This window comes from Hyposmocoma kahamanoa, unplaced genomic scaffold (genome assembly GCF_003589595.1).
Source record: "Hyposmocoma kahamanoa isolate Upper Pololo Valley unplaced genomic scaffold, ASM358959v1 100021, whole genome shotgun sequence".
NCBI lineage: Eukaryota > Metazoa > Arthropoda > Insecta > Lepidoptera > Cosmopterigidae > Hyposmocoma > Hyposmocoma kahamanoa.
Window position 1 is genome coordinate 9,843,889 of NW_020653200.1, and position 15,598 is coordinate 9,859,486.

General features: G+C 39.6%; 1 protein-coding gene across 2 annotated transcripts in view; it reads left to right on the forward strand.

The window, feature by feature from the left end:
- The first annotated feature begins 10,210 nt into the window (after positions 1-10,210).
- The window catches only part of LOC113228038, an 18,463-nt gene continuing 13,075 nt past the window's right edge, over positions 10,211-15,598 (forward strand). Inside the window, exons 1-4 of one of the 2 annotated variants that reach the window (XM_026461180.1) lie at positions 10,211-10,275; positions 10,906-10,989; positions 14,469-14,574; positions 14,951-15,028. In XM_026461180.1, coding sequence (XP_026316965.1) covers positions 10,259-10,275; positions 10,906-10,989; positions 14,469-14,574; positions 14,951-15,028 — 285 coding nt within the window. In that variant the 5' untranslated portion in view covers positions 10,211-10,258. The remainder of the gene's footprint in view (positions 10,276-10,905; positions 10,990-14,468; positions 14,575-14,950; positions 15,029-15,598) is intronic. The other variant, XM_026461187.1, reaches the window with a different exon arrangement.

The following is a 15,598-nucleotide window of genomic DNA, read 5'->3' on the forward strand; positions in this document are numbered from 1 at the left end:
GAATAAATGATTATTTGACTTTGACATTGTGCAATTTACCTATTCCTGTAGGTCACCTAACAGCCTGCGCAGACGTCACAGGTCTGGGGACCTTTTTTTTTTTTTGTTAATCCGGGGGAATCTGCTTACAGATACCCCGGCCCCGCGGGGGCAAAGCCGGGGTTATGTGGGACTGGGCTGAACCCTGAAGGGGAGCAGCCCGACCGCACTAAACCCCCGGAGTGTTCCTCCTCTCCGCTGTAGGTGGGGGTACGGGTACGCTGTTGCACTCGTCCGCGCCCCCACCAGCGGCTGGCCGCGCCCTGCGCAGCCCCTCCTCGAGAAGGGAGACACATCGGTCCCCCGACTCCGAATGTGAGGCTCGCCGAACACCAGACGAGCCTTCCATCCCGGACCCCTTTATGCTGGGCAACGAACTCCCCCGAGTCCGCTACCCAGGGGCCATGGGGGGCCAGGACAGCATCCACTCAACTGTGAAGTTCAGTGGCTGCTCCCCCAGCCCCCGCGGCGGATCTGATGACAGGCTCCGCCGCAACACCTAACGCGCTTCCGCGCGGACTCTCCGAAGAGAGTCCCTTGGAGCGCCCACGACGGGCCAACCGCCCACGTTCGGCCGCGGAGGATAGGACGAGCGGCAACGACACACCGACACGTCTCTTCCCCCGCGGTCCCGCCGCCACTGCATCATTCAAAGCGGTGCAGCCCCGCCAGGGTCGCGGAGGACAGGACGAGCGGCAACGACACACCGACACGTCTCTCCCCCCGCGACCCTCCTCCTCGCGCATCCGCGCGGTCCCGCTGACCAGACGAGCCCCGCGCGGAACGCCCTCCTCCTCGGGCCAGCTTACCACCATCGGCCGGCCCCGTGGGTTCCTCTTAGCTTCATCGTGGGATGAAATCGACCACGGCTACTAGAGCCCCCCCGCCACGACAAGGCGGGAACCCCTTCGGGGGGGAGGTCGGGGACCTACCACAACCTCTCAAAACAATATTACTATAACCGTACATTGACTTTTCGTACCATGACGCGCTTTAACTATGATGTTTTATTGGCAACTTTGTGACTATTTTATTCACTCAGTTCGTAAAATGACGCGACTTTACATTAAAGTAATATTGTTCTTATGTCAAATTTAGCAATCTTAAAATAGTTACACGGATAGAATGGAAACAATATTATTTTTGAATTTATTGTCTAAATGTTGATTTGTAATGATTAAAAGTTAAGTTGAACTTATTTATTTACATGTATCGCTTCAATATTTTGTTTATTTTTTAACTTAATAATGCATAGGAAATAATTTCTCGTTAAATAGAAATACGCGATGTTAATTTCGTAAAATTATAACAGCGCCATCTATATGCTCATTGGCGACACTAACAGTTGACATTAGACTATAATTTTATTCCGGATTCGCAACGTGACAATCAAGACTCCGCTAGTTTTATTCTTCATGAAAATGCGGAAAAATAATTGAAAACAACGTAATTTTTATATATTTCATAATTTCATCATTACATACATTTCTTTTTTTGGAAGTTAAAATTCTCTGATTTTATAGAGAATATATATATAATTATAATTATTATATATATATATATATATATATATATATGTATGTATGTATATACTCGTATATATAATTATCTGAGAATATAGATAATATTAAGTACTTTAACATTATACTACGTTAGGACGATTCGGAACATCAAAAAACAAAGAGATGGCATTATATATGTAGTTCATAGCGTTATTTCTTTCTTATTTTTAGTAAGGAATAGACAGTATTAGGAAATTATTCGTTGTTTCAGTTACTTTAGCAATGATACATTACTTGGTTGATAGGTTTGTCATGGTACGAATATGTAATGTAAATAAAATAAAATGTACGCAAATGTAATGTAAGTAATAATATAATAAGCTTACTATAAGCTTACATTGAAATAAAATTATTTTTTGAAAGGTTGTGGTAGGCCCCCTGTGCGTTTCTGGTAATACGCGGGTTGTGGTCTTTGCATCTGCTCATCTCGGGTTTGATGAGGTAGCAAAATGGTTGAAGTAAGTATAGTTTGCTCATTTTTAATATATGGAAAACATAATATATAACATTTTCTACAATTATTCGTCACCATCCAGATCCTAGCAAACAAAATATCACTAGAGTTCCCATTGTTATAAGACCCCATGTTCTTGCCCGCAGCTAGAGAAAACAAACGAAGTTTAATTAAGTTTAATAAGTTAAAAAATAAATTAAGAAAGTTTAATACTTGGGCATTATGTTAGTAACTTATAATTTAATATATATATTAATCTTCTAATCATTCGAGTACGCAAATTAATCTTCCCCTTTTAATATCCTGGCCATATCGCTAACCCTCCCGTTACTGTTGCCCAATCCATGACGAAGTCGAGACTAACCACAGTCTTGGTGTTGGTCTCGCGTCTGTACACCCGGTCTTGGTCTTGGTTTTGATATTGCACACTCAGTTTTGGTCTTCGTCTTAGTCTGGCTGCAAGAGTCTAGCTTGTTGTTAAAAGTATTGTAATTACTTATTGCTAATTATTAGATAAATAAATAAATAACGCACACACTCAACATAGCCCCGCACTAGGGAAACCCGGTATCGCGGGTGCCATGGACACACACATAGACAACCACAAATTACACCCAAACTCACGAGATAAATAATTGTAGGCCATAAAATATTTCTCCCGGCCCGGGAATCGATCCTGGGACCTCTTCGTGGCAGTCCGGCATGGTAACCGTTCGGCCACAGAGGCAGTTAGATATGCAAATATACGACGCCAATTAATTATCGTAATCCGCAGGTTATGATAATGTTTGACGATGACCCTTAAGAATTGTTAGCTAACAAACAACAAACAAACTTTATACAATTAAAAAGTGTGTGAAGAGAGCGTAAAAAATTTTACGTAGGTATTTGCATAAAATTAGTTTATGTTCAGTCAACGGCAGATCAACCGTGCCGTAATGTGCCGTGGGGCGACGGCTTAAGAATACATTGTCGCCTCCCCATACATGCCCGTGGGGGTCGTAAGAGGCGACCGAGGGCGTCACAAGTGTCCATCTGCTTAGCATTGTGGTAGGCTCTGTGCCGACTGGATAGCGACCACAGTACACACGGCGGAAAACCCTCCACAGTGAAACGCTTTTGCGAATCGCGTTCAGGGATCAGTTGGTGTACATCCAGTGCATTTGGCCAGACCGGCAAAATGATAGTGACGGAGTGAAGATATTTGTGTTTTCCATCCGTTACTCTCATCTTTGGACTGTATTCGCACTTTCCATCAGGCGCGGTGCAGTCATTTTGTCGAGTCGCAATAAAAAAAAAAAAAAAAAAAAAAAAAAACCTATCCAAAAGTGATTTTAAAACCACATACCACCGGCTATTTGCATTTTTAACTATTTCTATTATTATTCAATGTTTTCTTTTTGTCTCCATATAAGGTAAATGTCGCAATGGTTGACACTGTCCCAGTGTATGACACTTTTGCATTTTTTCTCAAAAAATAAGAAAACAAATAATTATATATTACTCCAAAACCGTGTCAAATGTACCAGTAACGACATCTTTGAATTTAATTTGAAACATCGATTCATTCAATAATTTTTGAATATGGCGACAGTCTTTGCGAGCAGGTGATCGGAGTGTAACGTGGGTCGCTCTTATTATAGAAATCGTTAAATCTTTGAATAGTTTAAGTGGATTTATCAAGCGCAATACTTACCGGTAATTAATAATAATTAACGGTTTATTAAAACTATTAGATAACTGTAAAAACTATTAATTTTGTGTGTATTTATTGATGTATATTGTTTATATTTTATTTTAGAGGCATGTCAAACACTGGTGCCAAATTTTAATGTTTACTAGTAGTTGACACCAATGTCAAGCACTCGTATATATGAATATTTTTTAAAACTTAATTTATCCCATACAACATAAGTTTGGATTACTCTGTTGGTGACAAGTTTCTATGGGTAGTTTGAGTAGTGTTTGACATGAGTGTCAAAGACTGGTTTACTATGGGGACCCAATAATTGACAGTTGTATATTGAGGCGTCAAACAATAGGACGTAACTAGTGTCAACTATTGGTTACGGGTATTGTTCAATGAAAAAATGCCACTAAGGCTGTCGCCTTATTCTGATGATGACGTATTGAAGGCGGTCGACGAAGTATCAAGATGAATTCCTATCGCAGCAGCTGCGAGAAAATATGGGATACCGCGGATTATTTTATTGTATAACATTTTACTAACTTAAAATTTCATGAAATTTATATCAACATTTTAGTAAATCATTTTTATTTGAAATTTTGCACAGAGACTAGATGAATTACGTATTATTTTGGGTCCTTTAATATAACTACACCTTTCTGTTACATTAGTATATTTTCTATTCCTACTTTCTATTTTGTATGTTTTTTGCATGCACTTACTTACTTTGACTACAAAGGTAAGTAAATATTTATTAATTGTAATAAAAGGATCTCGATTGACTAGGGTTTTTCTTATTTTTTTAATTTATTGTTATCAAGTGATTAATGCGTTAAAATAACTATGAAATCTTAACATAACGTCCGGTCAAATACTGGTAGTCCGATCTCATTGTGGCATAGTCAACTATTGGGACATTAAAAATTTTCATTAAAAATTGTCATTGTCTGTGGACAACTGCATTGACCCGCCGGCCAGGAAGACCAGTAGAAACGGTTGTTCCGCTGGCCGCCCGCGGTACAGTACAGGGGCCCAAGCGTGCTTAACCAGCTCGTGAGGCTGCCTCACCATACCGCGCATAATCTCGGTATGGTTCGTCGTGTCGGTTGGTGACCGAGAGGTGGGGTCCCGGCGGCCATTCCCGGGGGGTTCGGGGGCCCTTCCGTCCGGCGGATCAGCGCAACTTGTCTGTAGGCAAGTCTCTGGGGAAGCAGGCCCCGCGATTTGACCGCTTGTGTCGCGGCACTGTTTTCTCGCTTCACGCCTCTTTTTCCCTCCAACATGTTAGCGCAAAGTACAAATTTCGGTCGTACAGCGGTGCACACCCCCACCACTAAAGCGCTCTTTAAGGTGGAGTTCACGAACATTCGAGGACTCCACTGTAACATCCACGCCGTCCACCTTCCGACACCGTCTTGAGACGGCTCGACCAGAAATGCTGTTCCTTACGGAGACGCAAATACTCTGCCCGGCTGACAGCAGCTACTTCAATTACCCTGGCTATATGCTTGAAGAGTCCTTCAAAGCGAAAGCTGGGGTCTGCTTGTTTGTCCGGGCAGATGTTTGCTGTCGCCGTCTGCGTCATTTGGAGGACCCCTCCTTCTCCATCCTTGGGGTACATGTTGACCTAGGCAGTCATTGCAGTGTCTACATTTGCCTCTACAGATCCCACCACGGCGACATGGAGACAACTCGTCTCATAGACCACCTTACTCGGGCGGCAGATGACGCGCAGGTGCAGTTTTCTACAGCGGAATTGGTGTTTTTAGGGGACTTCAATGCTCACCATGAGTCGCGGTTAAGTTCCTCTAAAACTGACCATGCTGGAAGAACTGCCCACACATTCGCTCTCACACACGATTTAACCCAACTGGTAAACCAGCCCACCCGGATTCCAGATAGGGTTGGTGACGCGCCCTCTTTGTTGGACCTTCTGCTGACGTCTCGCCCGGCTGGATATCGGGTGGAGGTCCAAGCCCCTCTGGGCACTTCGGATCACTGCTTGATATCCACTAAAGTGGCAACGTTACTGCCACCACCACCTACTGTGGCTAAACGCCGCATTTGGCATTATGCGTCGGCAGATTGGGACGGAATGCGGGACTATTTTGCATCCGTTCCTTGACGGCAGCGCTGTTTTAGTGAGGTGGATCCAACAGCTAGCGCGACTGCCGTTGCTGATGAGATCTTAATCGGGATGGAATACTACATCCCACATTCGGATCTCGTCAGTAAAGGGAGGCGCAACCGCTGGTTCAACCGCGAGTGTGCTGTGGCTGTTGAGAACAAACAGACTGCATACCGCGCTTGGATCAAGGGTCGACCTTCAGACGATCCCAATGCGAACTCACTTAAAACAGCCTACAATAATGCCACCAGGTCTTGCAAAAGAGCGTACATCAGAGCGGATGCTCAGCGCGTCGCACGAGTTGGCCAAGAACTCCTGACGCATCCCACTGGTAGTCGTAGTTACTGGCGTCTGGCCAGAGCCGTTGCGTCGAACTTCTGCCAGCCCTCGCTGCCCCCGCTGAGATATTCTGACGGCAATCTAGTCCACAAGCCGCAAGATAAAGCCGACCTCGTGGCAAATCTGTTTGCGGCTAACTCATGTCTCGACGACTGTAATGCACAGCCACTAACTCTACCTCACTGTGGCTACACGATGTCTGATATTCGTATCAGACAATGCGATGTGCGTACGCAGCTGCAGTCTCTCGACGTCCGGAAAGCTAGTGGTCCTGATGGTATCCCAGCGATCGTACTTAGGAACTGCGCAGCTGAGTTGACCCCCGTGCTAACGCGACTGTTTCGTCTGTCACTCTCTTCAGGTCGTGTGCCGGACTCTTGGAGAGAGGCTAATGTGCAACCAGTTCCCAAAAAAGGCGACCGATCAGACCCGCATAATTACCGTCCCATAGCCATTACTTCCATAATATGCAAGGTTTTAGAGCGGATCCTTAACAAACAACTGGCCCAATACCTAGAAGATCACTCCATAATTAGTGATCGGCAGTATGGGTTTCGTCCGAAACGATCAACGGGTGACCTTCTAGCGTACTTGTCGCATATTTGGGGTGAGGCTAGAGACAAACGTGGCGAGTCGTTGGCTGTTAGCCTCGACATAGCCAAAGCGCTCGATCGGGTCTGGCACAAAGCTCTTCTCTCCAAGCTCCCGGCGTACGGTATGCCAGCACAGTTATGCAGCTGGATTGCCGATTTCCTTCGTGAGCGGAGAATTCGCGTCGTTTCTGACGGCATCATTTCGAGGTTCGTGAATATGAACGCCGGCGTACTGCAGGGATCCGTCCTATCTCCCACGCTTTTCCTTCTGCATATCAATGATATGCTTCCACTTGGGAATATTCATTGTTATGCAGATGATAGCACTGTTCATGGGGGATATCACGGATTCCCCGCAGCTGGGCGCGCCGATACTGACAGAGAGCGATCTAATCTTGTCCGTGGGCTCAATAGGATATTGGACCTCATCTCTGCATGGGGATCTAGAAATCTTGTTGAGTTCAACGCTAAGAAAACACAGGTTTGCGCGTTAATAACAAAATTGTCGCCGTTCCTTCCCATGCCTTCTCTGATGAGCATAGCACTTTTACCTCAGAGCAGTTTTACCTTGCTCGGTATGGAAATCTGCTGTGATTTGAATCCAAGGAGCTACATTGAATCTGTGATCAAAACAGCTTCACGGAAACTCGGAGTCCTGAACTAGGTGCGACGTTTTTTCACGCCGGACCAGTTATGCCTGCTGTACTGTCTTGCGTTGAGTATTGTTCGCACTTGTGGGACGGCTCCACCAAGTACCTAGTCGATGCCTTGGATAAATTACAGCGTCGTGCTACTCGAATTATAGGCGACGAAGAGGTCTCATCACGCCTTGAACCTCTGCAACTGCGTAGAGATGTTGCATCGCTTAGCGCCTTTTACCGCATGTACCATGGTGAGTGCTCTGAAGAGCTGTTCAACCTCATCCCCCCTTCCCCGTTCCTGCTCAGAAGCACGCGTGCTGGCCTTCGTAGTCACCGTTTCACTACCTGCCGCATTCCATCGCGTACTAAAAGGTTCGGTGGCTCCTTTCTCTGCCGCACGGTTGACAAATGGAACTCCCTTCCGGCACATGTCTTCCCTCCCTCTTATGATATGGTCCTTCAAACGAGCCGTGAAGAGGCATATTGTAGGCAAGCAGGGTGGAGGTGGCTAGTGCAGTGAGGGTTTCGTCGCTGCACTAGGTTCCTTTGCGTTTGGATACCACTTTCCACTTAACATCAGGTGGAGTGGAGTCATTTGCCTGTCATGTATAAAAAAAAAATTTTCCTGTCATACACTGGTACAATTTTAGAGGTAGCGGAAAACTAGAATATATTAATAATGCCTATGATTATTTTAAATTTTATAGTTCCTAGAAGATAAATGACCAAACGTTTAATATGTTAACATACCTAGGTAGTCAGTATAACTGATAATTAAGTACTTTTTTGGCAAAATACGTGATTTTCCGTCTAAAAGCGTCAACTACAGGGACATTTACCTTAAATTTCTAGACTCAAATATAGTGATGTTCATTTACGATGATTGGATGTTTATCGACAATTAATTTTTACTGAAATTTAGAGGATGGAAAAAAATATAGTCTAAGATTCGAGTTTACGCATGACAGTGACAGCTTCACCAACCCGTGGTAATGTATAATGGAAAACTGACACTGGCGATGATAGCCACAATTTTTATAATATTCTTATAAAACTGACACTGGCCCAAGTCTAGTGGCCGCCATTAAGGAAGTTATAATATGGAAAAGATCGCGAACTTCGTGGGAGATAATCGCAAATCGCGATTATCGCGGCAACTTTAGACCAACATGGTCTTTGTATTGCTGGCTTTATAAAATAAGAATTTTTAGTAGTTAGAGTTGTCAGTGGGAAAAAATCGGAAATGAGTGGATAATTTTGTTTTCAGGAACTGAGAATGCCTAGTAAATGAGTCTTGTTTAATCTAAATTAAATATGAAATTATTTACCAATAAACCTAATGATGGAGTTGCATTATCATGTAGTCTAGTTACATTCAAATTTATGTTAAAATTTGACTCTTCAAAATGAAGCGAATAAAATAAATCAAGATGGTCTTCATTGACTTACAATTATATGGACGTCGGGTCCGCGCTAAAAAGTGTCCGCACTTGTAAGGCGCTAAAATCGTATACAGAGCGCGACACTCCGCTTTAGTCTTCATTTGTTCTACTGACAGCGCGATACTGCGATGACATTACAATTTAAATTTCGAATAGGTTGACTTGGGACATTTTTTTCGTGGTTTTTGTATTAGACCCGTCGTCCATTTATTTGTAAGTCAATGATTGATTCAATGTTTATATTCGGCACTATTATAAGGCTGTATGATTTCCAACCCTTCTTTTTTCTTTTTTGATTTGTAGGCAAACTTGAAATAGTTTAAAATAATAATAATAAAATAATAAAAACGTCGTAGTGAATTGTTTTAATAACAGAATATCGATCATATGTCTGCTTACAAGAACAACACTATCTCAAAATAATTGTTATCAACAATCATCAAAATATACTAACAAACAGGCAATCTAAAGTAATCAAAGCAAAATTCTGCAAGACCTATGAATAAACTACTTAATGAGCCTAATTACATGACATATTTTGGCTATTGTATGATTTATAGGCAGAAAAATAACAAATGCTGGTGTAATGTAATTCGGTTGATTTCTGCTTTTTCTACTGCTGCACCCCTTAATGCTGCAGCGACGCATTTTTATCAATACTTAGTTGTTCTCCCTGTCAATATTTTTGTCCATTTCATTGCAATTCATGCGAATAATTCACTAAAACATTTGGCCCAACATTGGTTTTGACATTTGATGTACTTCCCTTGGACAACCAGATGCGGATGTCAAAGAGTACTCCACTTCACTTTTTATTTTTATGGCTCCATCAATATGAGAACTGATGATTTTGCCAATGTCACAGTTGAAAGAAAAAAAACGAAACAAAAAAAAAAAAAATTTTTCGCTAAGCTTTCACTTTTTATTTTTATAAAAATTGTAAAATGAGGACAGTTGGCATTTAAGATGACGTTACGTATTTTCGATTCCCGTGTTTGACATAAATCAATGTAGTGCTATCTCTTCTGGCTTACGACACTTATTTGGTGACGGCACGCAGTAGTTAAACAAAGACAATAAAATGTTTATGCTTTCAATGTCTAAATGCATCATATACATACTCAATACTTAAAATAAATTATAAATTAGTTTCCATAGTCTAAGTATACATATAACGTCTGATTTATATAAGTCAATATAACATGTCCTTTGGTTTCCATAGTCTAAGGAATTGTCATAAGGCATATGTAATTTTTTTTTAAATAGTTCTTTCAGTATCTGTACCTTAGTCACGTGTTATTATAAATCAAAATTATTTACCACTTAAAATTCTTTCGTAGCTCTGTTGTAGAATTCTCTCCTGTAATGCAACAATGAAGTCGAGTTTATTGTAAGAATCATTTTATTCACATTTCTCGTTTTTAATATATCTGATAGGCAACAATTGGGATTCCACCAACTATTTAACACGAAATCGGCTTAGTCTTTCAAAAATACTTTTACGGTAATAAGAATGTAAAAATCTTTTTGGCCAGTAACGAATCGTGTCATTATTATCTCAACATGGGGCATTTTCTGATGATTGCCTTAGACCGATAACTAATTATAGTTTGTGGAATACTAAATATTTGTTGTTTGAACCAAACTATAACGCATTTCAACCACAACGTTACGATGACTACTAATGTGTTCTGATCTGATCATAAATTATAAGCAGCACGTCTCTCATTCATTGTTAACATGTTTGGACATAAAGTTGCAAGAAAAGGTTTTGCTGTGTACATAATATATTACGTTTCGAATTTGGCTACTTTGTGTTGAGTGAAACTATGTGGGCTAGACGAGTTTGATCCAAAACTCAAGAAAAATGTGGCCACAATTATGGAATTCTGGTTACATTTTCTACGGTTCTCTTATACGTCTATTTTACTTTATTATATGTATCTTATTATCTTGCTGTGGTTGTACCAGTAGATATTTAGAATGATTTATATAATTTTTTGCTTTTTGTTCATAATAGAGGCGTGTATAGCACCAAAGTTGAAGTCGAGGCGCTAAAGTGCGCTTCATATGAACCCGGGAAGCAAAATTTAAACCATTTAAGGTATGGTAAGAGCGATGTGAGAACGATTGTTTTTCAATTGAGTGGTTGACGGTTCAATTCTCTGTGGTAATCATATACCTATGATTTTAATTTCTAAGTCAAACGTACTCATGCATTGTTGAATGTTTAGTAGCAATACCTCTAGCAGACGATAAAGGAAAATGGTTCACATCCCTTAGATAACTCATTAAGTCTCCAACCGTCATTACGCCAGTGTGGCAGACTATAGCCTAACCCACTCCTTAGGGAAATCCAGGCCTAGTAGTAAAACGTATCTTATGTACACGTATCGTATAATGGTGAAGAGGGTATGGTTTTGTAGTATAAAATAGTTTACAATTTTTGTTGATTGATTTTGATGACTTGGAAAACCTTCACTATGTACATAAATCGACAACACTGCTTATCAAAGTCAGTTTGTGAAATGGAAAGAAGGTATTTAGTAAGAAGGTATAGTTTCCACCAATAGACAGAAAAAGGTTTAAGTCATTGATCTACAATGGTTTAAGTGTATACTTAGGTTTTGTGTAAGTTGACTGAAATATGACGATAAATGTTGAAGATGTCGGCAAAAATCATGCCGGCCGGGCGCTTTACTGGCGAGCACCCCGTAAAGTAACAGAGATTTATCAAATCAATGTTCTTGAAAATTGTAAGTCTTAAAAAGGCCTTCACAAAAGTCTGCGACATACATCCATTATGCAGTTAACCAGATAAGTGCTGAGAAAGGGGCGGCTGGTACTAACTACATAGCTTGGGGCCTATATAGGGCGGCCAAGGCTGCAAATCCGCCACTGCTTTCAAAAACTTGAATTTGAAAACCCATTTATATTAACTATAGAGTATTCGTTTATGTTTATTTCACCCTTCCATCCAATTATTTAGTATTTTATTACATTATTACACTGTGTAGTTAAAACGGAAGCAATTACAAACGAGGTGGCATTCGAATTGTAGAAACCCAATATTTGTAATTGTTTTTCAAATTTTTTCAAATTCAAATTCAAAATAATCTTTATTTCATAGGTAAGCATTATTACACTTGAAATCGTCACAATGGTTAAACTCTACCGCTCATTCGTAAGGCAGATTCCCCTGAGAAGAATGAGCAAGAAACTCTAGGGGTTGCTCTTTGTAAATAACATTACAATAACATATACAATATATTTTTTTTATTTGAAACATCAGAGATCGAGACTACTTCCATGAGCTAAACGGGTTACTACCACGGATTTTTGTCATCCAAGTACGCAGAAGTTGTATCATAACCTTTAGTATAAATACTAATAATAATAACCTACTAATAACCTTTAGTTTTTGTTTCACTATAGTTTTAAACCTCGTGAAAGGCAAATTTTGTATATCTACCGGAATCTTGTTATAGAAGCGTATACATTACCCCTTAAATGATTTTTTGACTTTGTGAAGACGACTATCAAGAAAAGCTAGTTTATTTCTATTCCTCGTATTAATGTTATGTCTGTCACTATATTTCATAAATAAATTACTGTTTCTTTTAACATAAATTACATTTTCATAAATGTACTGTGAGGCTAGTGTAAGAATGTTAATTTCCTTAAACTTATCTCTCAAAGATACTTTGGGGTCCAGATTGTAAATTGCCCTAACTGCACGTTTCTGCAGGACAAAGATTCTATTGATATCGGCGGCATTACCCCAAAGCAAAATGCCGTATGTCATTAGACTGTGAAAGTAGCTGAAGTAAACCAATCTCCGCTAGATTCGACGTCTGAAAGTTTCCTTATTTTTTTAATCGCGTAAACTGCAGAGCCGAACCGTTTTGATAACTTACTTATATGGGGACCCCATTGCAATTTAGCATCTAACGTTATACCTAGAAATACAACTGTATCCACAAGATTCAATTTTTCGTTTCTAACTACAATGTTTGTAACGGTCTCTCTAATATTGGGTAATGTAAATTTCACACAATTAGTTTTTTTCTCATTAAGAAGTAGGTTATTAACAGCAAACCAACCAACTACTTTAGATATAGCATTGTTCACATCGTCGTAGGAACATTGGTACCTTTTAAATTTAAATAATAAGGAAGTATCATCAGCAAACAATACTATCTCATGTTTTATACCCTCCATAAGGCTAGGTAAGTCATTAATATAAACTAAAAATAAAAATGGGCCTAGAATTGAACCTTGAGGGACACCCATGCTAATTGCAGATCCTGACGATCTCTGTACCCTACCACGCAAATACGATTTAAGAAGGCCGAGATCACGTTCCGCCACACCATAATGGCGAAGTTTCCTGACCAGTGTATCATGGTGCACACAATCAAAAGCCTTGGAAAGGTCACAGAATACACCAATAGCATCATGTGAGACTTCCCATGCATCAAATATATGATTAATCAACTCGACACCAGCATCGGTTGTAGAGCGACCCCGAGTGAAACCAAATTGTTTAGGAGACATTAAGTTATTACTATAAAAATGTGCACACATCTGATTTAGAATAATTTTTCAAATATTTTACTGAGAGTTGGTAATATTGATATAGGTCTGAAATTGGTGGGGTCAGAAATACTACCAGATTTGAAAAGTGGAATAACTTTACTTTGCTTCATGAGGTCAGGAAAGACACCATCATCAACACATTTATTAAAGACACAGGCTAAATAAGGCGCAATACTATCAACTATAGAACTAATTACTCTGACTGAAAGACCATCAAGATCAGCAGTATTTTTTATGTTTATAGACTTAAAGGCTTTAACAATATCGTTTGGAAATACATGACGGAACCTTAAATTAGTGATACTAACTGCATTATTTTCTTTTAGTAAGGATTCAGCGGCGGTGGGAGATGAATTTAACGACTTAGTAGTCAAAATTGTCAGTAAAAAAATTTTCAAATATTTTAGCAACTTCTGCGTCTGTGTTTACAATTTTGTCATTAAATCTTAGTTGAAAATCTAAGTTACGAGGTTTGACCTTTCCAGTTTCGCTGTTTATAATATTCCAAGTCGTTCAGCTTGTAAAACACTCCTAAAGCAATTCTTGTAGTAGTAGAGCTCCGGAAAGAGTTCGTCCAGAGAAATTCTGCCATCATACTTATTTACTATAGGCACATCGGACTTGTCAACTTTGTCTTAAGGTGACGGGCGCAGTGGCAGTGACCGAATTACGTGAGATTAAAGTTCTGGATGGCACTGCAACTGTTATGTACAGGCGTATCGCTTACTACCAGGCGTACGACTTTTTCGTCCCGTCATGTCATAAAAAAAAAATGTTTTCATTGTACATACTTATTGTTTGTTTGGTGTTGCATCATTTAGCATAGATATTGTCACTTCAACCTATCTATGTTTTAATATAGATAAGTTGACTTGGTGTCAAGAATATCATTGAGCGGGCGCTCACAAATTTGCTTTTAGTTTACGTTTAGTTTGGGTTACATGACGTCACATGATAAAAGTTTGTTATTATTTTGAATTTTAGGAGTGCATACTATACTACGCGCGCGCCCTTTATGCCATTGCAAATTGGATTTCTCGGTGAGCGACCAGAGAACACAAACGATCAACGCTTAATGCAATTAATAAAGGTGAATTATTTTTTTCTTTTTTATCGGATGTGATATTGATATCCGTGTAAATAACATCTGGCGTGATCGACCATATGAACAATGAGTGGTCGGCTCTGAGACACGCAGAACAAAGAACAAGACCACTGATGGTGGAAAGACACGGAAAACCCTACGTTCAAAAATTTACCACCATTAGGTTATAAATATCAATATTTGTAATATATAATAATAATATTAATAATAATATAATAATAATATTATATAATAATATAATAGCTGTCTTACTTAGCGTGTCAGACTAATGAAATTAACCCGTGTCTGAATCAATTCAGACCACGAAGTTCTTGAAATTATTCTGATTCACCCGTCTAACTTGTCTTATTTCATTTAATAGAATATAAAAACCATAGAAATCGACAATTGTAAGGCGGAGCATCTGAACATCACTACAACACTGAATATTTCACCAAAAGTAAGTATTTTCTGAATCCCCATGTGTATGTATTCAGAAATGTTATGACTTTCTCAAAAAGTATTTGATTTAAAAATTCATTTGTCGTTTTTCAGTATGCGCTTTAATAAGCGTATAAAAATAGTTTTACTTTAGGGTTCTTAAAAGGACTTTTTTACATTTTTCAATATCATGATGTATTTACTGACAGAGCTCTTCCGGCTCTATCAATAAATGACAACAATGAAATGAGAAAAATGAAAACAACTGATTTTAATATTTTAATAAAGATCTTTATTAAAATATACCCAAAACAAATTACGTGAAAAAAAAAACACAACTTGACATGAAGAGAGTTCTACGACGTAACAAAGTAAATTTGAAAAAGAATAACTCTCAATGTCACGTCGGCTAGTATATACTCTCTGATACTCTTCCTCAATTATTTACACCTGGTTTTCCTTATACTATCAAAAAACCTTCTCAGTTATGAACACTCAGTACACACCCATTTCTCTACGGCAAAACTCATACTTGCCCTTTAACACTACTTTCGTTAAAGCATCAGCAACCATGCACTTGGTTTCTAAA